The sequence below is a fragment of the Apodemus sylvaticus genome, chromosome 1 (assembly GCF_947179515.1).
Source record: "Apodemus sylvaticus chromosome 1, mApoSyl1.1, whole genome shotgun sequence".
Classification (NCBI taxonomy): domain Eukaryota; kingdom Metazoa; phylum Chordata; class Mammalia; order Rodentia; family Muridae; genus Apodemus; species Apodemus sylvaticus.
Window position 1 is genome coordinate 89,434,740 of NC_067472.1, and position 19,073 is coordinate 89,453,812.

The following is a 19,073-nucleotide window of genomic DNA, read 5'->3' on the forward strand; positions in this document are numbered from 1 at the left end:
TTCCCCACTGCCATGATAGCCAGAGGATAAAACCATACACTGAGGACAGCAGAGTAGAAGAGTGGAGGCCCTGGCAGCCTCCTAGATATCCTTAGCAAAAGAAGGAGGCTTCCTGTTCGTTTATCGCTGTCCCTGGTTTTCTATAACATGGAGGAGTAGAAAACAAGCACATGAACAGAGCAACTGTTATGAGGCGGCAGAGACTACTCAACTGAAACCTTCTAGAGGGAAGGGTGCCAAAAATAGTCCAAAGTCACTGGAAACACTAGGGGCGAAATGGCTTTTTCAGAAGAACCATGAATATCAAAGGCAGATTTGCTAAGAGAGAAAGATAAGTACCCATGAAAGGAAGCCATCCTCAGAGTGACAGCAGGTTATCCTCAAGCCCTGGCACAGCTCTGTGACCTAGCCAATGAGTGTCCTGAAATTATGGGATGTGGCCCTTGAACCATTAACAGAAACGAAGAACCGTGGGAGGAGTGGCTGGGTTTGGTTTTGTCCTGTTCTGGGAGATTTCAATCCTTAAATATCCGTATCAAAAATAAAAACTTGTGTTCTCACTTAAAAGTCTCTTCCTTTATTCCAAATGTGCTTTAAAGTATTTATTGAGTGGAGAAAAAAGAAGGGATGTTGAAAGATGAAACAGATGTTGGGTCAACGGTTTTCTTCCAAGTTCTGGCAGACATCAGGACTTTATGTGTCTGTTCAAAAGAAGTATGCTTGCATTTTAAACATATCTCCCTTTATTCCAAATGTTCTCTTATTTACAGATACATTATTTTACTTTTTTAAAGTATGATTAGCTCACCAGAGATTATAAATTATAAACATATTCCCTTGTAAGATCAATATAAATGATCATAAAAAATTACAAATAATTTTGAAATAAATCACGGCACCATAATGAAAGCTATGTCATTATGTGGCATTTGAGAAATGTTCAACCATGAAATTTTTGGAGATGTTCCAATTTTCTTTAATGTAAATCTCTCTACTTCTTCAAATATATAGAATATAACATGAATTTTAGTCACCTGAAGATGGACTGTATTCGAAATGAACATGGATATGTTCAATTTATAAAGATTTATTTCCCTAAACAAACAAAGGAACAAAATTACATACGTGGCTCAAACTTCAGCTCTCCTGCGGGCCCTGATGGAGCAAGGCCTTGCTGAAATTTCTTCTGTTCTAGCTGCTGTACGGCCTGGTAAGTGGAAACAAAATATAAAAGTACTGCTTGATATTTGGGGTCATATATGCGATCTTTGGCTAAGCTTAACAACCTGAGTCTTTTTTCCTAGAACAGTCTACTATCAAACCCTGGACATGAATGTTGGGTGAATGTTGTCTGACTTCACACAGACTCAGAGCAGAAGGTAGCTGGTGAGATGGGCTTCAAGGCGGAGTCCACTGTGGGTCATCATTCCATGGGGTTTCCTAGCAGCTCTTCCTGCAGCCTGGGGGTATTCCTGTTATTTTAATACGCATTCAATAACCTCTCTGACAAAGATCTAGCCTCTTTGTCAGGCTCTGTGATGCACACCTGCAAACCCAGCACTTGGGAGGAAAGGCCAAAAGGTCAAGAGTTCAAGGTTATCTTCACCATATAGAGTTTGAGGCCAGCCCTAACTACAGGAAACCCTGTCTCAAAAGCCAATTAAAATAAACAAGCAATATGATTTCTTGTGTAGATCTGCTTTATGAATCATTAAGCAATGATTATCCTTACTCAAGGATTAAATAATATTGTCCCAAAACACTGACAGTTGCTTAACATACCTAGTTTGTTCATTTGCTTGTTTGTTTTATATAAATGTCATGTAATCCCATGGGCTTTTAGAAAAGGCAACCTGGCCCCATATCAAACTGTAATCGAGATTTGAAACATGCTTGAGAGAGCCTACTAAACAATACCGGGCTTTTTTATCTGGTCTGGCCAGCTGATGGCACTTCTGCTTGGCTCTGTTCTTAGGGCTGTACATCGTAAACCCTCTGGTCTCATTCATTGGGAAAGGTCTAATGGCCTTAAAGTTCCACACGGCAGAGCTCTCGATATAAACAGGTAGCGTAGGTCTCTGACCAGGCAATAAGGAAACCCGCCTAAGATTACTTAAGGAGATTTTAGTCTTTTAATGGCTCCATTAAAGACGTTCAAAAGCAGCTTTAAAAGCTACAGGTTAAGCTCTGACTATCAGAAATCACAATAAAGACAGAGCCAGGGTAAGATGGGTAACATTGACTGTAAACTTGACAAGGTAAGATCTACAGTTATCTAGAAGATAAAGCTCAGGGTGTGAGGAAGTTTCTAGATTGAGTTAATTGATGTGGGAAAAGCTACTGTAAGTGTGGGCTGTGGGTGTTGCTGTTCCATGGACTGGGGTCCTGGACTGTGTAAAAAGGAGAACGCAAGACTGGTCCCTCCATCCATCTGTCTTTGCTTCCTGACTACAAACACAGCGTAACCAGCTGCCTCATGACTACCCACCATGCCTTCCTTCCATGACAGACTGCACCCTCAACTGTGAGCCAACGAATCCTTCTTCCTTTAAGTTAAATTTATCTGGTACTTTGTCATGGCTACAGTGATCGTAACTAATACAATTTGTTACCCTGAGTGTGGCCTAAGGGACACAGGTGAGTTTTTACCCCACCCTAATCTTGTCTATCTTGAAGACAAGGCATGTGTAGGTCAGAAGGTCCCCTCTGGTGGGCTGAAAAAACTAGCTGGATTCAAGATGGCAGCCAGAATGAGGTCAGACAACCTCTAAGTTCACTATGATGCCATATGCACATTGAAGGACACACGTCCCAGGGCCAGGACAGATGGCAAGGGTCGTGGAAGGAACAAGAACAAGAACAAAAAGAAGTACCCAGATTTCCAGAAAATCTATACTTATACCCAGAAAGGGCATGGACATCCCTTTTGTTAGGTCAGGGGTTTGGGGATAAAGCCAAGATGGCATGAGCAAAGAGGTCCCTACCCTTCTCTTCTGACCAGGAACCTGTGTTTCCAAAAGCCTGTGCAAAACACTGGACAAAGCCTAGTTCTGGGTTCCAAAGTGACCAATGGCCACCTAAGACCACCCTATAAGGCCCTAAACTCACCTCCGTACCTCACTATTGCACCACTGCCTCCCTCCCCTTCTCCCCTGCCCTAACCCTCGGCAGGCTGGGAAAGTTGATTTGTGAGTTTGCCTCATTCTTCCTGCTCTTGGCCAAAGATAAAAGTTGTCTGCATTGCTCAGCTGGTGTGGCATGTTCTCAATGATTCCACAACTCCAAAACAGACAACTTGTAGCAAAACTAGTTTCAAAAATTTAAAATATGACAGCTTAATGGGACATCAAGGCATACTATAAAAACACAAATAGCTTAGTATTAAGGATCAGAAGTTCTAGGCCAACCCTGGGTACCTGAGAACTTAAAATAAACAAATAATCAAAAATCACCACTAACCAATAGTAATGGTGCATGCCTTTAATCCCAAGACTCTAGAAGCAGAGGCAGATGGATCTCTGGAGGCCAGCCAGCCTGGTCTACACATCAAGTTCCAGGGCAGCTCAGATCACAAAGAGAAACTCTCTGTGAGTTCAAGGCCAGCCTAATCTACAATAGTGAGTTCCAGGACAGACAAAGCTACACAGAGAAACCATGTTTCTTTGGGGGTTTTGGTTTGGTGGTGGTGGTGATTGTGGTTTTTCTTTTATTTGTTTTGGGTTTTTTGTGGGTTTTTTTTTCCTCTTTGTTTTTGTGAGACAGGGTTTCTCTGAATAGCTGTCTTGGAACAAATTATGGAGACCAGGCTGACTTTGAACTCAGAGATTCGCCTGCCTCTGCCTCCTGAGTACTGGGATTAAAGGTGTATGCTGCCATCACCCAGAAACCCTGTCCCAAAAAATCAAAGTAAGTAAGTAAGTAAATAAATAAATAAATAAATAGCACAAAAAAGCATGGGCTTTTGGCAAAGCATCTAAGATCTGGTTTGGGTTTCTTGTCCTACTGGAGACCATGCCCAGGAACTCACACATGCTAAGAGCACGCACTCCCTGTGTCTGGACTATACCTCCAGCCCCTGACCTGGGTTTGTTTGTTGTTTGTTTTTGGTTATTTGAGACAGGTTTTACTCTGTGACATAAATTGGTAGCTAGGCTCAAGCAATCCTCCTGTCCCAGTACCTTGGACTCCAGATGTGCATCACTTCAGGGGGCCCCTGGAAGCCCCTGCAAGCCACACCCGTCAGTGTCTACCTGCTGATACTCCTGCTTCTGGGCCTCAAGGTGGTCATGCTGGCGCTGCAGCTCCTCCTTCTGCTTCTGCAGTTCATCTGCCCTCTTCTTAAGCTCGGTCTCTTGCATAGCGATAATACTTTCATATTCTTTAAGCTCTTCCTCGGTGAATAACTGCTGCTGATCCAGCGTCTAGAGGAAAAGGGAAGTAAGGAACAATGCCAGGAAGTCAGAGATGTTCGTGTTCAGCTTTAAAATCTAGTGTCATCATTGGACAGAAGAATATATATAACACACTCTTTGGCAAAATAAGAAAATATATGTTAACAAGGCATGGTGGTTCATCCCAATAATGGCCTCCAGTTCGAAGTTAGCTCAAGCTAGAGTGAGTTCCAGTCCAGCCTGGGCCATAAAATCCTCTCAAAATACAAAACAAACAAGTGAAAAGGATTCATGCCCAAGTTAGTGATGTGACTTCCAGAACATCCTGGGCTACATGAGAATGAGTGAGTGAGTGAGTGAGTGAGTGAGTGAGTGAGTGAGTGAGTGAGCGAGTGAGCGAGTGAGTGAGCGAGCGAGTGAGCGAGTGAGTGAGCGAGCGAGTGAGTGAGCGAGCGAGTGAGTATGTGGGCAGGTGAGTGAGCAGAAAAAGATGATAGGAGGAAGGGAAGGAGAGAGGGTAGGAGGGAGGGAAGGAGAGAGGGTGGGAGGGAGGGAAGGAGAGAGGGTGGGAGGGAGGGAAGGAGAGAGGGTGGGAGGGAGGGAAGGAGAGAGGGTGGGAGGGAGGGAAGGAGAGAGGGTGGGAGGGAGGGAAGGAGAGAGGGTGGGAGGGAGGGAAGGAGAGAGGGAGGGAGGGAGGGAAGAAGAAGTGTGTTTATTAGTGATTTCTTTTTAACTAGTTGATTTACTATATTTTAAATATTTATTTTATGGGGTGTGTGTGTGTGTGTATGTGTGTGTGTGTATGTGTGTGTGTGTGTGTGTGACTGAGTGTATTCATGTGTACTGTGTGCATGCCTGGTGCCTGTAGAGGCCAGAAGAGGGTGTTGTATCCTATAGAACTGGAAGTATAGCCAATTGTAAGTCACCTTGCATACAGGAAACCCAGCCAAGGTTCTCCACAAGAGCAGCAAACGTCCTTAATCACAGAGCCATGTCTCCAGCTCCTGCTCACACTTTTAAAAACTGTTTCTTTTCTGATTTTTGGAGACAGACTCTTCAGGAAGGTCTTACACTTGATGTATATCTGGTAATGACACCTTGACCCCCGACCCTTGCCTCCATCTTCTAGGTGCTGAGATATAGGCACACATGACCACACACGAGCTATGTACTTCTTTATATTTACTTGTGTTACTGGAGACTGAACATAGGTAGGACCTTGCACACGACCGTGGGGTGTTCTACCAATGAGCTACTCTCCCTACTTCCCTTTTTACCCAACACCACCCTCTTTTCACTTCCTACTTTGACAAAGTTTTACCAATTTGCCCAGGCTGGCCCTGAATTCACTCTGTATCTTGGGCTAGTCTTGAACTTAGAGCAGTGTTTCTACCTCAGTCTCTGGAGAGTACCCGGGTCAACAGATTTACATCACCATTTGAGCTTCCTCTATAGATGGAGAGTAGAGGTCGTGGAGCAATGGAGCTAGTCTGGACGACTGAATGTTCCAGCAGTCCTCCTCCTCTGTCCCTCCCCAAGCCACCACAGAGTTAGAGGTGTGTGTAACCATGCCTGACTTTTCTCATAGATTTTGTAGATTTGAACTCCAGTCCTCACATTTGCATACCAAGCATTCTGACCCCCTGAGCCATTCTCCCAGGCGCCAGCTTCTTTTATAATAACAAGAAAATATTGGAGGACAGGTCCAGTGGCTTATGCCTGGAATCCTAGCACTCAGGAGACTGGGGCAGAAAGGCTATTTCGAGGGTGAGGTTGAGATACAGTCTCAGAAAACAAAAAGATGATGGTGCATGCCTGCAACCACAGCACATGGGAGGTGATGCTGGGAGATCAGCTAAGGCCATCCTTGGCTGCATGAAACACTCACTGCCTAAAACAACAGTAACAAAAAATGTACAGTGTAAGGGCTGTCTTTCCTGCTTACACCCCAGTTCCTGAAATAACGACCCCTAGATGACATTATCTATGAGCAAATGCCTAGATAAGCTTGATCTTGTCCCCCAACTATCTCGTAGCTTAATTAATCTGTTTATTCTATTCTGTGAATGCTACATGGCTGGTTACCTCTCCTCAATTTCATGCATCTGTCTCCTCAAAGTTCCGGGTGAATCTGTTCTACACCTAACTCTATCCTGGAGTCCTCTCTTCCTACAAGAATCCCCACCAATTACTTCCTTATGCTAATAGGCCATCAGCTTTTTATTGACAAATGATGCTTAATGAAAGCTCAGTGGGTCCTTAGTATATTCTTAAACTGTACCTATGTTTTGAATTTTCAGTGGTGATTTTATACTTAGTAAATGCATACTTTTTAAAAGATTTCGAATTTGAGGGCTAGAGGGATGACTCAGCACTGGCCACTCTTACAAAGGACCCAGGTTTGGTTTCTAGGACTCACATGGTAGCTCACAATTATCTATAACTACAGTTCGAGAAAACTGGATACCTATTTACCACTTCCTCAGGCACCAAGCATGCACGGGATATACATGTATTCTTACAGGCTCTTACACATACATGTAAATAAAAATAAAAATAAACCCTTTTAAAAAAGACTTCTATTTTACACAGTATGATCATAAAAAAGATAAATTGCTAGAACATTTTCCAAAGAGACAAGGAACTATTATTTTATAGTGACATTTTATGTCAAATATGAACACTGTAAAATTATACAAACAAATATAATGAGGAATGACAGTTAATGGCGTAGCCCAGTTGGGCAGAATTTCTAGAGCCCTGTGTCCCTGTAAAGCCGGCCTTGTTACCTCCCAGCTATCCGGTTCCAGGAATTCTTTCTTCTCTGTAGCTCTCAGGAATTCTTCCAGTGTCACCAATCGGTCTTTGTTGTTATCAATCTAATTAAAGGGAAATACAAAGGCAACATAAATAAATCGTCCATATTTTTAAGGTATAAATCTTCTTAGGAATGCTACTTTGTAAACATTCAGCTATTAGGAACAGGTTAATGTATACAGAAACAGGAAAGAAAATGAAGAAAAGTACTCCATTTTCATGGGATAAAGAAAAACATCTTCCTCTTCTATCAGAATTAAAACTTGAAAATCTAAGCTGTCCATCTACCTGCTGTACTCAAGACCAGCATACTGCCTCAGTGATCTGGCTGGTTTGGTTGTTATGGCCAATGCCCTCACCACAATAATCACAGTCCAGCTAGACCCATATGCTTAGACAAGAAAAGTCCACCACTCAGAAAGAGCTGTAAAGACCAAGAATAAAGCAGGTGAGGTTAGCGTGCAACCTACTGCTTTCCTCAGTAGGAATGTGCTTTCCAAGATGGGGCATCAGTAAATATAGATCTGGCTATGAAGACCAGTTTGGCCTGACCTTCTGGTGCTTCTTGTGCCTCTGCCTATCAAGTGCTGAGATTTGAAGCCTGTGTGGTGGTCTGAAGAAGAATGGTTCCCATAGGCTCATATATTTGAAAGCTTTCTCATCAGGGATGGCAACAGTGGCACTATCTGAGAAGGATTAGGAGGCGTGGCTACGTTGAAGGAGGTGTGGCCTTGTTGGAGGACAGGTGACACTGGGAGTGGGCTTTGAGGTTTCAAAAGCCTGAGCCAGGCCCAGTGTCTCATTGTCTCATTCTTTCTGCCTGCAGATCATGATGTAACTTTCAATTACTTCTCCCACACCATATCTGCCACATGTGCCAATATGTTCTCTGCCATGATCATCATTTGTGTGTGTGTGTGTGTGTGTGTGTGTGTGTGTATGAATTATCTTGGCCATGGTGCCTCTTCAAAGTAACAACAGATCAATGACTATGACAGCATGTACCACCACACCTGAGCTGCCTGGTTCAACTCTTTTTTATTTTTTTAAGAAATATATCTAAACCACACTACAAATATATCTAAGCAGAAGTCAATGGCCTAAGTTCTCTTCAGTGCACAGTGTACAGTTCTTGGCAAACTCAATTACAATGGTGAACTTTAATGACCAAACAAATTCATTTGACCCTGGGGCTATAAGACAGGGTCTCAGTTGGCAGTCCAGGCTACCCTCCACTCTGCAGGGGACCCACTGAAAGAGCAATATTACTGTGGAAACCACTGAAGCCAAGCAGCAGCTACCCTGGGCTGGAGGGAAGGCCCAGCACTTAAAGAGTATTTACTGTACTTGAATGTGACTAGGTTCAGTTCCCAGAACCCTCCTGGTGGTTCACAACTTCCTGTACTTCTTCCGGTCTATAGAGCACATGTGCTGATAGAGGGTGTTACGGTCACCAAAGGAATGGATGAGAGCAGGAAAGTGGCCGCAGCCAAGGACAGGCCCAGCCGCTGCCATATTCATTCAGAGGATTCCATGGACTTGAAGATGGTGTGAACTGTACCAGAGTGCCTAGAGCCAAGCACTATGAGGCCACACCGCCCTGGCCAGCACAGCAGCACCCAGACAGGATGGACTGCACTGGGACTGCAACAGCAGAAGCTACAGCACAAGATGCACGGGTTATGGAGAAAATAAAAGATCGCGTCTGCCCTCTAGTGGAGCAAGATATCCAGTACAGAGATAAAACCTGCCCAAAAGGCACAAGGGAGTGAACAGCGGGAGGGTCTTTGAAGAGAGAGACCAGTACTCTTCCCTAGGAAGGAAAAGGGCTTTCAACAGGAGCAGCTGCCATGATTACCCGTACATAGCAGACGCAAGGCAAAATGAACAGGCAGAGAGGAAGAGGGCCTGGAGAACTTGGTGGGAAAGATGGGTAATTCTCTTGGTTGCCCCTGTTAGGACACAGAAAGGAAGGGAAGAGGAAGAGTGGCATCTTGAGGTTTTAAGAACAAAGAATAAGAGTGTGGACGTTAATGGATCAGGGATTAGAACGGCCAGGCAGAGAGCCTTTTAGTGATCTGGGTTCGCAGCCTGGATTTAGTGAGCCAGTCAGCATGCTTCTGCATTAGTCTCTGCCATGTGGCTGCTCCAGTATGGGGGGCAGGCAGGCGGGTGGGGGTGCACAGCAGGGTCACACACTAGAACAAATGCTGTGCTGAGGCACCTGTTCTGCTCACACCTGCCAGGCACTTAACAACAGTACTTAACAGGGTGCTGTTTCTAGAATCCCAAGTCATGGGAGAGAGAAAAACTCATTCACAAGTAAAGTTTTTTAAAAGTCAGCTGCTCTAAAAGACAGAAATTCAGATTTTAGGTCTCTGTGATGGTTTGTGTTGTTACTGCATTAATTACTGCTCCAATCCTATAACCAACACCCCGGCCTGCAGCTCGGCATGCGCTGCTGAGACAGCCTGTGAGAGGTGCGGTTCTCTCCTCACTGACTGTGGAAACACTTCGGGCAGTGGGGAGCGTACAGACATGGGGCTTGGCAAGGCTGGGTATCGGTCTGACACTCTGTGAACGGCCCTGAGCTGCTGGTGTTCCTCACATCATCCAGTGAGAGGGCATCCTGAAGCCTGCCAATATAGACATGCAAGAGCCAAACCACACTGGGCCAGGCTTAGCTGAGCCAGCCCTACCATCTAGTACCCTCTTATGGAAGCTTATGGAAGGCGAACAAGATGTAAATATGTGTTGTCACAATTATTAAAGTGACAGAACTGGGGAGACTTCTTAGTATAGGCTGAGTATCCATTATCCAAAATGTGTGGGACCAGAAGTGGTTTTAAATTTTAGATTTTTTTAAAACTAACTTTGGATTTAATCCTAGCAATGGGAGGCACTTCCAGGAGGATCTCTGTGAGTTCAAGGCCAGCCTGGTCTACAAAGAGAGTTCTGGGACACCAGAGCTACACAAAGAAACCCTGTCTTAAATCCTGCCTCCCCCCTTGCAAAAAAAAAAAATTCTGAGATATTTGCACATACATAATGAGCTATCTTGGGGTGGGACCAAGTAAATGGGAAGTGCAACTATTAGCCCTGTTGGTTAGGTGTGGCTTTGCAAGAGGAAGTGCCTCACTAGGGGGTGGGTTTGGGGTCTCAGATGCTCAAGCCTGGACTGTGTGTCATTGTCACTTCCTGGATCCTGATGTAGAGTTCTCAGATTCTCCAGCACCATGTCTGCCTTCACACTACCATGATGATAATGGACTAAACCTCTGAACTGTAAGCCAGCCCCAAGTCAATATTTTCCTTTATAAGAGTTGCCTTGGTCATGGTGTCTCTTCAGAGCCACAGGAACCTTAACTAAGACAGACCCCCAAAATAAAATTGATTCATGGTTCTTTTTATTTATTTATTTACTTTATATATTCACCATTGTTCTCTTCAGACACACCAGAAGAGGACATCAGACCCCACTGCAGATGGTTGTGAGTCACCATGTGGTTGCTAGAAACTGAACTCAGGACCTCTGGAAAGGCAGTCAGTGCTCTTAACCACTAAGCCATCTCTCCAGTCCCTTTTTTTAAAAAAAAGATTTTATTTATTTATTTTATATATATGATGAGTACACTGTAGTTGCCTTCAGACACACCAGAAGAGGATGCCAGATCCCATTACAGATGGTTGTGAACCATGTAGTTGCTGGGAATTGAACTCAGGACCTCTGGAAGAGTAGTCAGTGCTCTTACCACTGAGTCATCTCTCCAGCCCGACTAACCAATTTGTGGTTCATATATACAACTTCTACATACAGCTTGAAGGTAATATTATACAATAAATAATTTTGTGCATGAAACATGAAAATTCATGGTATAGGCTTTCTCACTTCTTGCATATTTATCAGTGATCAAAAGTGTTGAATTTTGGAGCATTTTGGGTTTCTGATAAGGGCTTTTCAACCCATAAAAGCTTGCGTATATTTTAAAAATGTTAACTATACATCATTATTTTTTCACTACCCCAAATGTTTGTTGCTGATAGTAGTAGCATCACCTTATAAAATATTTAAAGTGGTTACAAATTATTTTATTAAAGAAATCTAGTATAATATTCTGGTCACAAATACAAAATCCAATTAAATACTTATCGTGGGAGTTGGAGAGATGGCTCAGCGGTTAAAGGCACTTGCTGCTCTTGCAGAAGATGCAGATTCAGTTCCCAGCACCCACATGGGCTCTCATAACTGTCTTTACTTCCAATTCCAGGAGGTAAGGAGTCTTCTTCTTCTTCTGACCTTCTCAGGTACCAAGTAGGCACAAGTACACATATGTACATATATGCAAACACTCAAGCACATAAATTAAATAAATCTATGGAAATACCGCCTGCATGTTTATTCCTCCATCTTATGATAAGGATTACTGCAAGAATCCTTGACTCATGAAAGGCCTGGCAGGCGCCCTAGCCTAATAGCATACCTCACTCATGACGTGCTCTCTCATCCTGAGCCTCTCCTCTTCCATTTCTATCATATCATCCTCTGCATTTTGTGGGTTATACACTTTCTCCAACTGAAAAAAGAAAATGCAAAAAACTGACATTAAAGAAGAGGGGTGATGGAGGGAACAAGGCACAACCGACCAACTGCGGACGTAACGAACATTTACCTCTTTTGTGAATAGTGCTTCTAATTCTTGTTCATCCAGGAATCCATCGTTGTTAACATCTAAAGTTCAACAGTTACAAATGCAAAAGCTGATTTGAATCCTTCAGAGAGTAAATACTTAAGATACATATACAATGGTTTGCAGTAGTGCTAAGTAAAGCGACAAGCAGCTATAGGGCGGGGCTTCAGCTTTCTCATGAGGCCTCAGGGGACAGCTCTATATTTACAGTTCATAATCATGTTTTAGAAAAGTACATATTATCTACTTCTTTCCAAAGAGACAGAGCAGTATCTATGAGAATAAAAGTAGCTAAAACCAAATTTAAGCATGACCTCACTATGTATCTCTAAGTGGCCTGGTATGTAGTCCAGGATAACCTATGCAGCAATCCTCCTGCCTCAGCTTCCCAAGTGCTGGGATTATAGGTGTCACTACCATATCAGCTTAGTAAATTTTAGATCTGTCATGAAATGTTTATTAGATATTACCTAACCAGTCACAGAATTACCTCCAATTTGCAGACAGCTTTGGAGTAAATCATACAATGACTCAACAGCAATTGTGGGCAGACAGACACAATTATGATCTAAAATATGATCTAAGATAAGCTAAAAACTATTAATAATCTCACTTGAAGGGAAAAGTCTAATGTGACTCTAAATGTGACTATTGGTAGAACTCAACAGCAAGCCACCACAGTAACCAGTTACGAGTAAATCAAATACAGACTTTTCAAACAGCAGGTATAAATATCAATATTTGTATCAAATCTGTTACCATGTAATTTGAAAAATGTCTTGGGGTCAAAGTCATTAGGGTCCAGTCCATCAGCCTCTTCCCAAACCTCTCTTAGTTGATCTTTGCTTCCCTGTGAACCAATTTTAAGAAAGTGCTCAAAACAAAACAGAATCTATATATAGAGACTCAAAAAATATAGCTGAGGAACTTTTCAGAATTAAAACTCAAGATTTACGTGCTAAACTTAGGACAAAATTTGCTACAAAAACCATGTGGACATGGCTTCTGTGGAGCACGGCCCTTACGGGGTGATTAACTTTGGGGTGGTCTCCGTGCTTCCTCTTCATCTCTTCAAACTTAGACTCTTCTTCTTTTCTCTTTTCCTCACTCAGCGTCTTCAGATATTCTCTGCGTTCGTGCTCCTTCATCATCTCGTATCTCTTAAACTCTTCATGCCGGGTCCGGTCATACTGCTCCAGATCCGCGGTGGCCTGGAACACAGCGCGTTTACATCAATGTGCGAAGAGAAGTGTATTCATTATATGTAAGTACACAACAGCTGTCCTCAGACACACCAGAAGCGGGTGTCAGACCACATTACAGATAGTTGTGAGCCACCATGTAGTTGCTGGGATTTGAACTCGGGACCTCTGGAAGAGCAGTCAGTGCTCTTAACCGCTGAGTCATCTCTCCAGCTCATTAAGCATCATTATTTTTTCTTTCTTTCACACACATGTGTATGGTGTGCATGCGGGTGTAGATGTGTGTTCACATGTGCGTGGGCATCTGTGTGCAAGTGCATATGAAATCCTGAGGTGGATATTGGGGATCTTCCTTGATGGCTCCCTACCTTATTCACTGAGGCAAGGTCTCTCAACTGAGCCCAGAGCTATCTCCCCAAAACAAAATAAAGTAGCTCTTAAAAATACCCTGAGCTCTCTAACAGACGTTAGGACAGTAAAACCAACAAACATTGGATTATTCAAAGCAAACAAAATATAAACTGATTTCAAAAAGAAGAAACTAGGTCAAACGTGGATATGACATGAAATGAAAGTGGTTGTCAGCAGCTATTTGAGTTTCATAACTGCCCGACTAAAATATCAAGCTTGTCAATTTCTTCCATAGTGAATATGGAAGAGTCTACAAACTCTCATCTAAAACTGCCTGGGCCAACCACAGGTGGTAGCTCACACCAGTATTCCTAGCATGCATGAAATTCTAAGTTACACTCCTAGCGCCACATACAAATACAATACATAATCATACAATAAAATGATAATGTATAATAGTAATAAATATTACTATATAAATGTAGGATATATAAAATAAATATAGTAATAAAATTATTAAGAGATTTTTCAAATTTTAGGGCACAGGGAAGAAGGGCAAATGGAAATGGAGAGAGAGACTTCAGTGACACCGCATAGTGCCAAGAAATACCAGGAAACACTGTGAGTTGACAAAGAAAACTTAGTCTCCCATAGAACCTTCATAGGCAGGATTTCCTTACAGAGTCTAAATAAAAACTATAGATACCATGGAGAACAACTAGTTCAGGCCTTGTTCAGTTTTTGCAGCATTTTGGATTTGGAGGTGTGGATGAGAGGTATGCACCCATGTTAGTCCTGATATCTGTAGTGAGAAGGCTTAACGCAAACTCCAGAGGCTCTCCAGAGCATATGAAAGTTACATTTCAGGGCTGGAGAGATGGCTCAGCGGTTAAGAGCACTGACTGCTCTTCTGAAGGTCCTGAGTTCCAATCCCAGCAACCGCATGGTGGCTCACAATCATCTATAATGAGATCCGATGCCCTCTTCTGGGGTGTCTGAAGACAGCTACAGTGTACTTACATATAATAAATAAATATTTTTTAAAAAAAAGTAAACTGGGGGAACTGGAGAGATGCTCGGTGGTTAAGACCACTGTCTGCTCTTCCAGAGGTCCTGAGTTCAATTTCCATCAACCACACCGTAGCTCACAACCATCTGTAATGGGATCTGATGCCCTCTTCTGGTGTGTCTGATGACAGCTACAGTGTACTTTACATATAATAATAACTAAACCTTTAAAAAAAATTAAATTAAAAAAAAAGAAAGTTAGGTTTCCACTTCATTGATATAATCTGTCAAATCAGAGATTCTCAAAGGAACAGAAAGACTCCATCTTGGGGGCATATCCTTACTGCTTTGATTAGCATATCCAAATCTCTGGATTCAAATGTGTCAGGATTCTGGTGGTTCAGGTGTTCAAACTGCTTCAGAAGAAGGTGGTGATTCATACCAGTATCTGCAACAGCGTGAGAAAATAGCAAATATCAGTCTGGGGAAAACACCTAACATTAACCTCTGACTCTACACACATGCACATATGAATGTGCACATACTACTCATGAAAATACATGAGCACATACATACCACAAATATAAAGCATGCTAGTGTTTAACATAAGACCCTCCCAAGCCGACACTGAACGCGTGCCCCCTCACCCCGCCCCATCTAGCACCTACCCTGAAGGGAATCCAGCTTAGCTTTGATAAGCATTCTCAGTCTGCCTACTTCTTGCCGCTTCAGTTCATCCAGTCGCGTCCTCACTTTGTGACTTACTAAGTCCAACTCTTGACTCAACCTCCCACTCTGTCAACAAAATCAATAAATCAGTTTTGTCTAGTACATTTTCTTTTATACCTGATGTAATGGAGTATAAGTAGCATTACAGGAACTAGAGAGACAGCTCAGCAAGGAAGACCACAGGCTGCTCTTCCAGAAGACCTCAGTGCACGGCTCACAAACATCTGTAACCCCAGCTCCAGAGGCTCCAACACCCTATCTGACAACTATGGACACTGCATGCACAGGCACAGACACATATAAGCAGAACACTCACACATTAAAAGTTAAAACATTTTTAAATAGCATTTTCTTAAATCAGTAATAGTTTGACTGAGTTGAATACATTTTACTTTATACAAGCATCCCTTTTATTTCATTGGGCATTATGACTATAATCCTAGCACCTGAGAGGTGGGGGCAGGAACTAAGACGTTCAGAGCTACCTTCAGTCTCATAGCACCCTAGACTACATGAAACCCTGACTCGAGAAGAGAAGAGAAGAGAAGAGAAGAGAAGAGAAGAGAAGAGAAGAGAAGAGAAGAGAAGAGAAGAGAAGAGAAGAGAAGAAAGAAAAAAAGGTTGGGAGAACTTGGCTCATTTATTAGAGTAGCTGCCTATCACGCAAGAAGCTTAGCACTTTATTTTAAAAAGCCAAGTGTGGTGAGCCACACCTGTAATCTCAGGCAGAAGGATCAGAAATTCAAAGGCTTTGGTTACACAGTGAGCTTGAAACCAGCCTGGAATACCTGAGTCCCTGCCTCAAAAGACAGAAACAAACTATTCCTTTTAAAAGCTAAAATTAGAGTGAGCACATGACCCAGAAATTCCATCCCCAGGACTATAGCTTAGGTTCTGAAGCCTGTCATCACAAGAACATCAGCACTGTTGTTCACAGCACATTATTCAGAGTAACCAAAATAAGCAAAAATAACCCAAATGTCTTATCAACTGGTGAACAGATAAAAACCTACAACAGCCCCTCTTCAATCCCTGAGATAGGGCATTAGTTCCAGGACCTGCACACACTGAAATCCATGATCTGTAAATACCTTATATATGATGGCGCAGTGTCAAATAACCTGCACAAACTACATTTCAATACATATATTACACATAATGGTATTCTTAGGATGAAGGCAAATGGTTGTCCCTACCATATTAACATAAGACACCTCTTGCTCACTACCTCCTCTGTTAATCTGGAACAGAACAAGCCCTAATGTGCTCTCCACTTTTGAATAACTTCCTGCCCTCCTCAGAACATGATGCAATCCACTACACTTGCAGTACACAGCTCGCTGCCATCTGGCCCATGACTCCAACGCCATTATCTGACCACTTGTGGCCTCCACTTCTAACCCCAGAGTCCAGCTCCAGAGTATTTGCTAAACATGGTGTGAGTCACAGCCTTTGCATGCTTGGCTCAGACACCATCAAATCCTCCCTCTTCTTTCTGTAGTTGAGCTCTGCCATGATCTCTGCTGGCAAGAATGAACTCCTCTTCCCACTGCTTCACACCGGTCACGTGTCTATCTTCTACCCATCTCTGTAACGTCACAACATAGATCCATCCATCCAGTGAAAATCACACATTTCTCAGTGTGATTTTTTTCCCACCTTTTCTACAAAGCTCTTATCTCCTTTCTCCAGTCTTTAGATCAGCGTGTGCCATGCCCACTGTCAAATGCCACTTACCCTTATCTCCTCTACGTCTGCTTTCTGGAGCTTTTCTCTGAAATGTGGATCTGTTTCCAATACTTCGATCACCTGCTTGAGGTATTCATCATAATAAAGTCCGGTGTCCTTTGATACAAACAACCACAATTCAGAAAGTTTGCCTTGGTCTGAGCAGAAAGATCTGAATATTGAAAAGCAACTCCTAGCAGAATGGCACCCAGACAGAAGGTTCCTTTGGCAGATGCCATGCGGAAAAGCTGTGGCAAGCAAGTAAGCTTCCCAGAGGTGGCCCATTGGGACTTGGTCCCAGGATTGCTTCTTGCTGCTGACATGCCTTTTCATGCTTAACATTGCTGAACTCATATTCTGACATGGTATGAGTGGAAAAGAAAGGCCCTTTCTGCCTGTAGCCTGTTATGACTGATTCCTGGGTATTAGCTCACCCTATTGGGCATATGTCCTGCAGATCAACATGAAAGATGATACACTTTCATGAACTAATGCTGTTTAGAAGAATTAATGAATTTGTAGAATTCCTGATTTGATTCTAATAATTTTAGGAAGTTAGAATAATTGATAGAAAGTTTAAGGAGATAGTTTTAGTTATTTTGCCAAAAGATATAATAAAGTTAGAACTGAGAATAGAATGCGCTCCCTCCTCATAAAATAGCAAGCAAACACTCCATGAAAAGGAGTAAAATGAGCTTTCATGCACTACAAAGACGAAAAAAGCAGTAGGGAAGAAAACAGTCCTGGAACAAATCAATGATCAAAGAAAATATTAATTCTATGTCAGGTCTAAGGATGAGGCCACAGGTGTGCACCATGATAAAGTAAGGCCATGAACTAGGATTGGGTAATACTATAAAAAAAAAAAATAACTACTGCTTTGAACTTATAATGAGCTTATGAAATGAAAAAGAGATAAAACTACCACTCTGAACTTATAATCAACTATCCTGCTGTAACTCCCTCTTATGTACTATTTTATCTATCTCTGAATGAGATATTTTTTCTTACATATAAAACTTTGTACTAGGGAATATAAAAAGGACTAAAGGAAAAAAATAAAGTTGTTGGAGTTTGCTCAATCCACCAAGTGTGTATATATGTAGGTATGTGTGTATGTATGTATACATGTGCATATATGAAATTGATGAAACTTGCTTGTTGAAGCCCCCTTTGTTTCATACTGTGTGTGTGTGTGTGCGCGCGCGCGCGCATTGTTTTTCTTTTTCTTTCTCAGTAGCTCCCTAAGAGTTAAAAGAGATCAGAGTTTCTCTGGTCACAGAAAGTACCAGCCCCAAGTAATGAAGTTTCATTTTTTAATCACCTGCTGCTATCAGCAGGAGGCAACTGCCAGAAGCAACCAGTTCTGTCCCCAGAAAAGCAAAAGAGAGTTCAGAATTTCAAGCCAGTAACAAGTAGTGCTAGTCTGGAGCCACGGGAGCCTCCAGCTCTGGCTCCCTCTCTTTCCCTTTAATTACCTGTGGAGACCAATGGAGGCCCCCAGATTGCCAGGAGCCACCAGCTGTTGGCCTGCTGCTGACTCTGCATCCCACCTCATTTACCCCTAGTGTCAAAGACAGCTTCAACAGTCAAGAGAGTTTCAAATCAGGACCAATCTCATGGTTTACTACAAAGTATGAATGTCCTACATGGTTTAGAAAGCAAAGCTTTAAAGTTGGGTGTGTGGCTAAATGGTAAAGTGCTTGCCAAGAATGCAGAAAGTTCCAGGTTCCATCCCCACCACTGAAAAAAACAACACAATGGTGTAAATGGATTTCTGGGGGTGGGGGAGTGGAAAGAATGGTCTCTCCCATGATCATATCTCCCTCCTTAAGACAATAACAGTATTTCTCTTCTGTTACATTAAAAATGTAGTATGATTACTTCTTCTACATACCAATTACATTAAATAGCATTGGTCGGTGTTATATCACCTGATTCCTGGCCAGTGGCTTTTTACTACTGCTTCAGAAATACTTCATAAATGTGTTGTTATACATGCAGTCAACATTAGCAATACTTCATGGTCTCTCCACTGACCAGGATTAATACTTCACAGTCCCTCCACTGACCAGGATTAATACTCCATGGTCCCTCCAGTGACCAGGATTTCACTGAGTGAATCTTAGCAGCAATCCTCACTTCTGCTGCCACCATGA

General features: G+C 42.5%; 1 protein-coding gene across 2 annotated transcripts in view; it reads right to left on the reverse strand.

The window, feature by feature from the left end:
- Nucleotides 1-561: 561 nt before the first annotated feature.
- The window catches only part of Nucb2 (nucleobindin 2), a 41,397-nt gene continuing 22,885 nt past the window's right edge, over nt 562-19,073 (reverse strand). For both annotated transcript variants that reach the window (XM_052200686.1, XM_052200678.1), the window contains 11 exons: nt 16,924-17,031; nt 15,126-15,252; nt 14,802-14,905; nt 12,922-13,107; nt 12,656-12,746; nt 11,879-11,937; nt 11,690-11,782; nt 7,181-7,270; nt 4,251-4,421; nt 1,126-1,207; nt 562-701 (listed from right to left, as the gene is read on the reverse strand). In XM_052200686.1, coding sequence (XP_052056646.1) covers nt 694-701; nt 1,126-1,207; nt 4,251-4,421; nt 7,181-7,270; nt 11,690-11,782; nt 11,879-11,937; nt 12,656-12,746; nt 12,922-13,107; nt 14,802-14,905; nt 15,126-15,252; nt 16,924-17,031 — 1,119 coding nt within the window. In that variant the 3' untranslated portion in view covers nt 562-693. The remainder of the gene's footprint in view (nt 702-1,125; nt 1,208-4,250; nt 4,422-7,180; nt 7,271-11,689; nt 11,783-11,878; nt 11,938-12,655; nt 12,747-12,921; nt 13,108-14,801; nt 14,906-15,125; nt 15,253-16,923; nt 17,032-19,073) is intronic.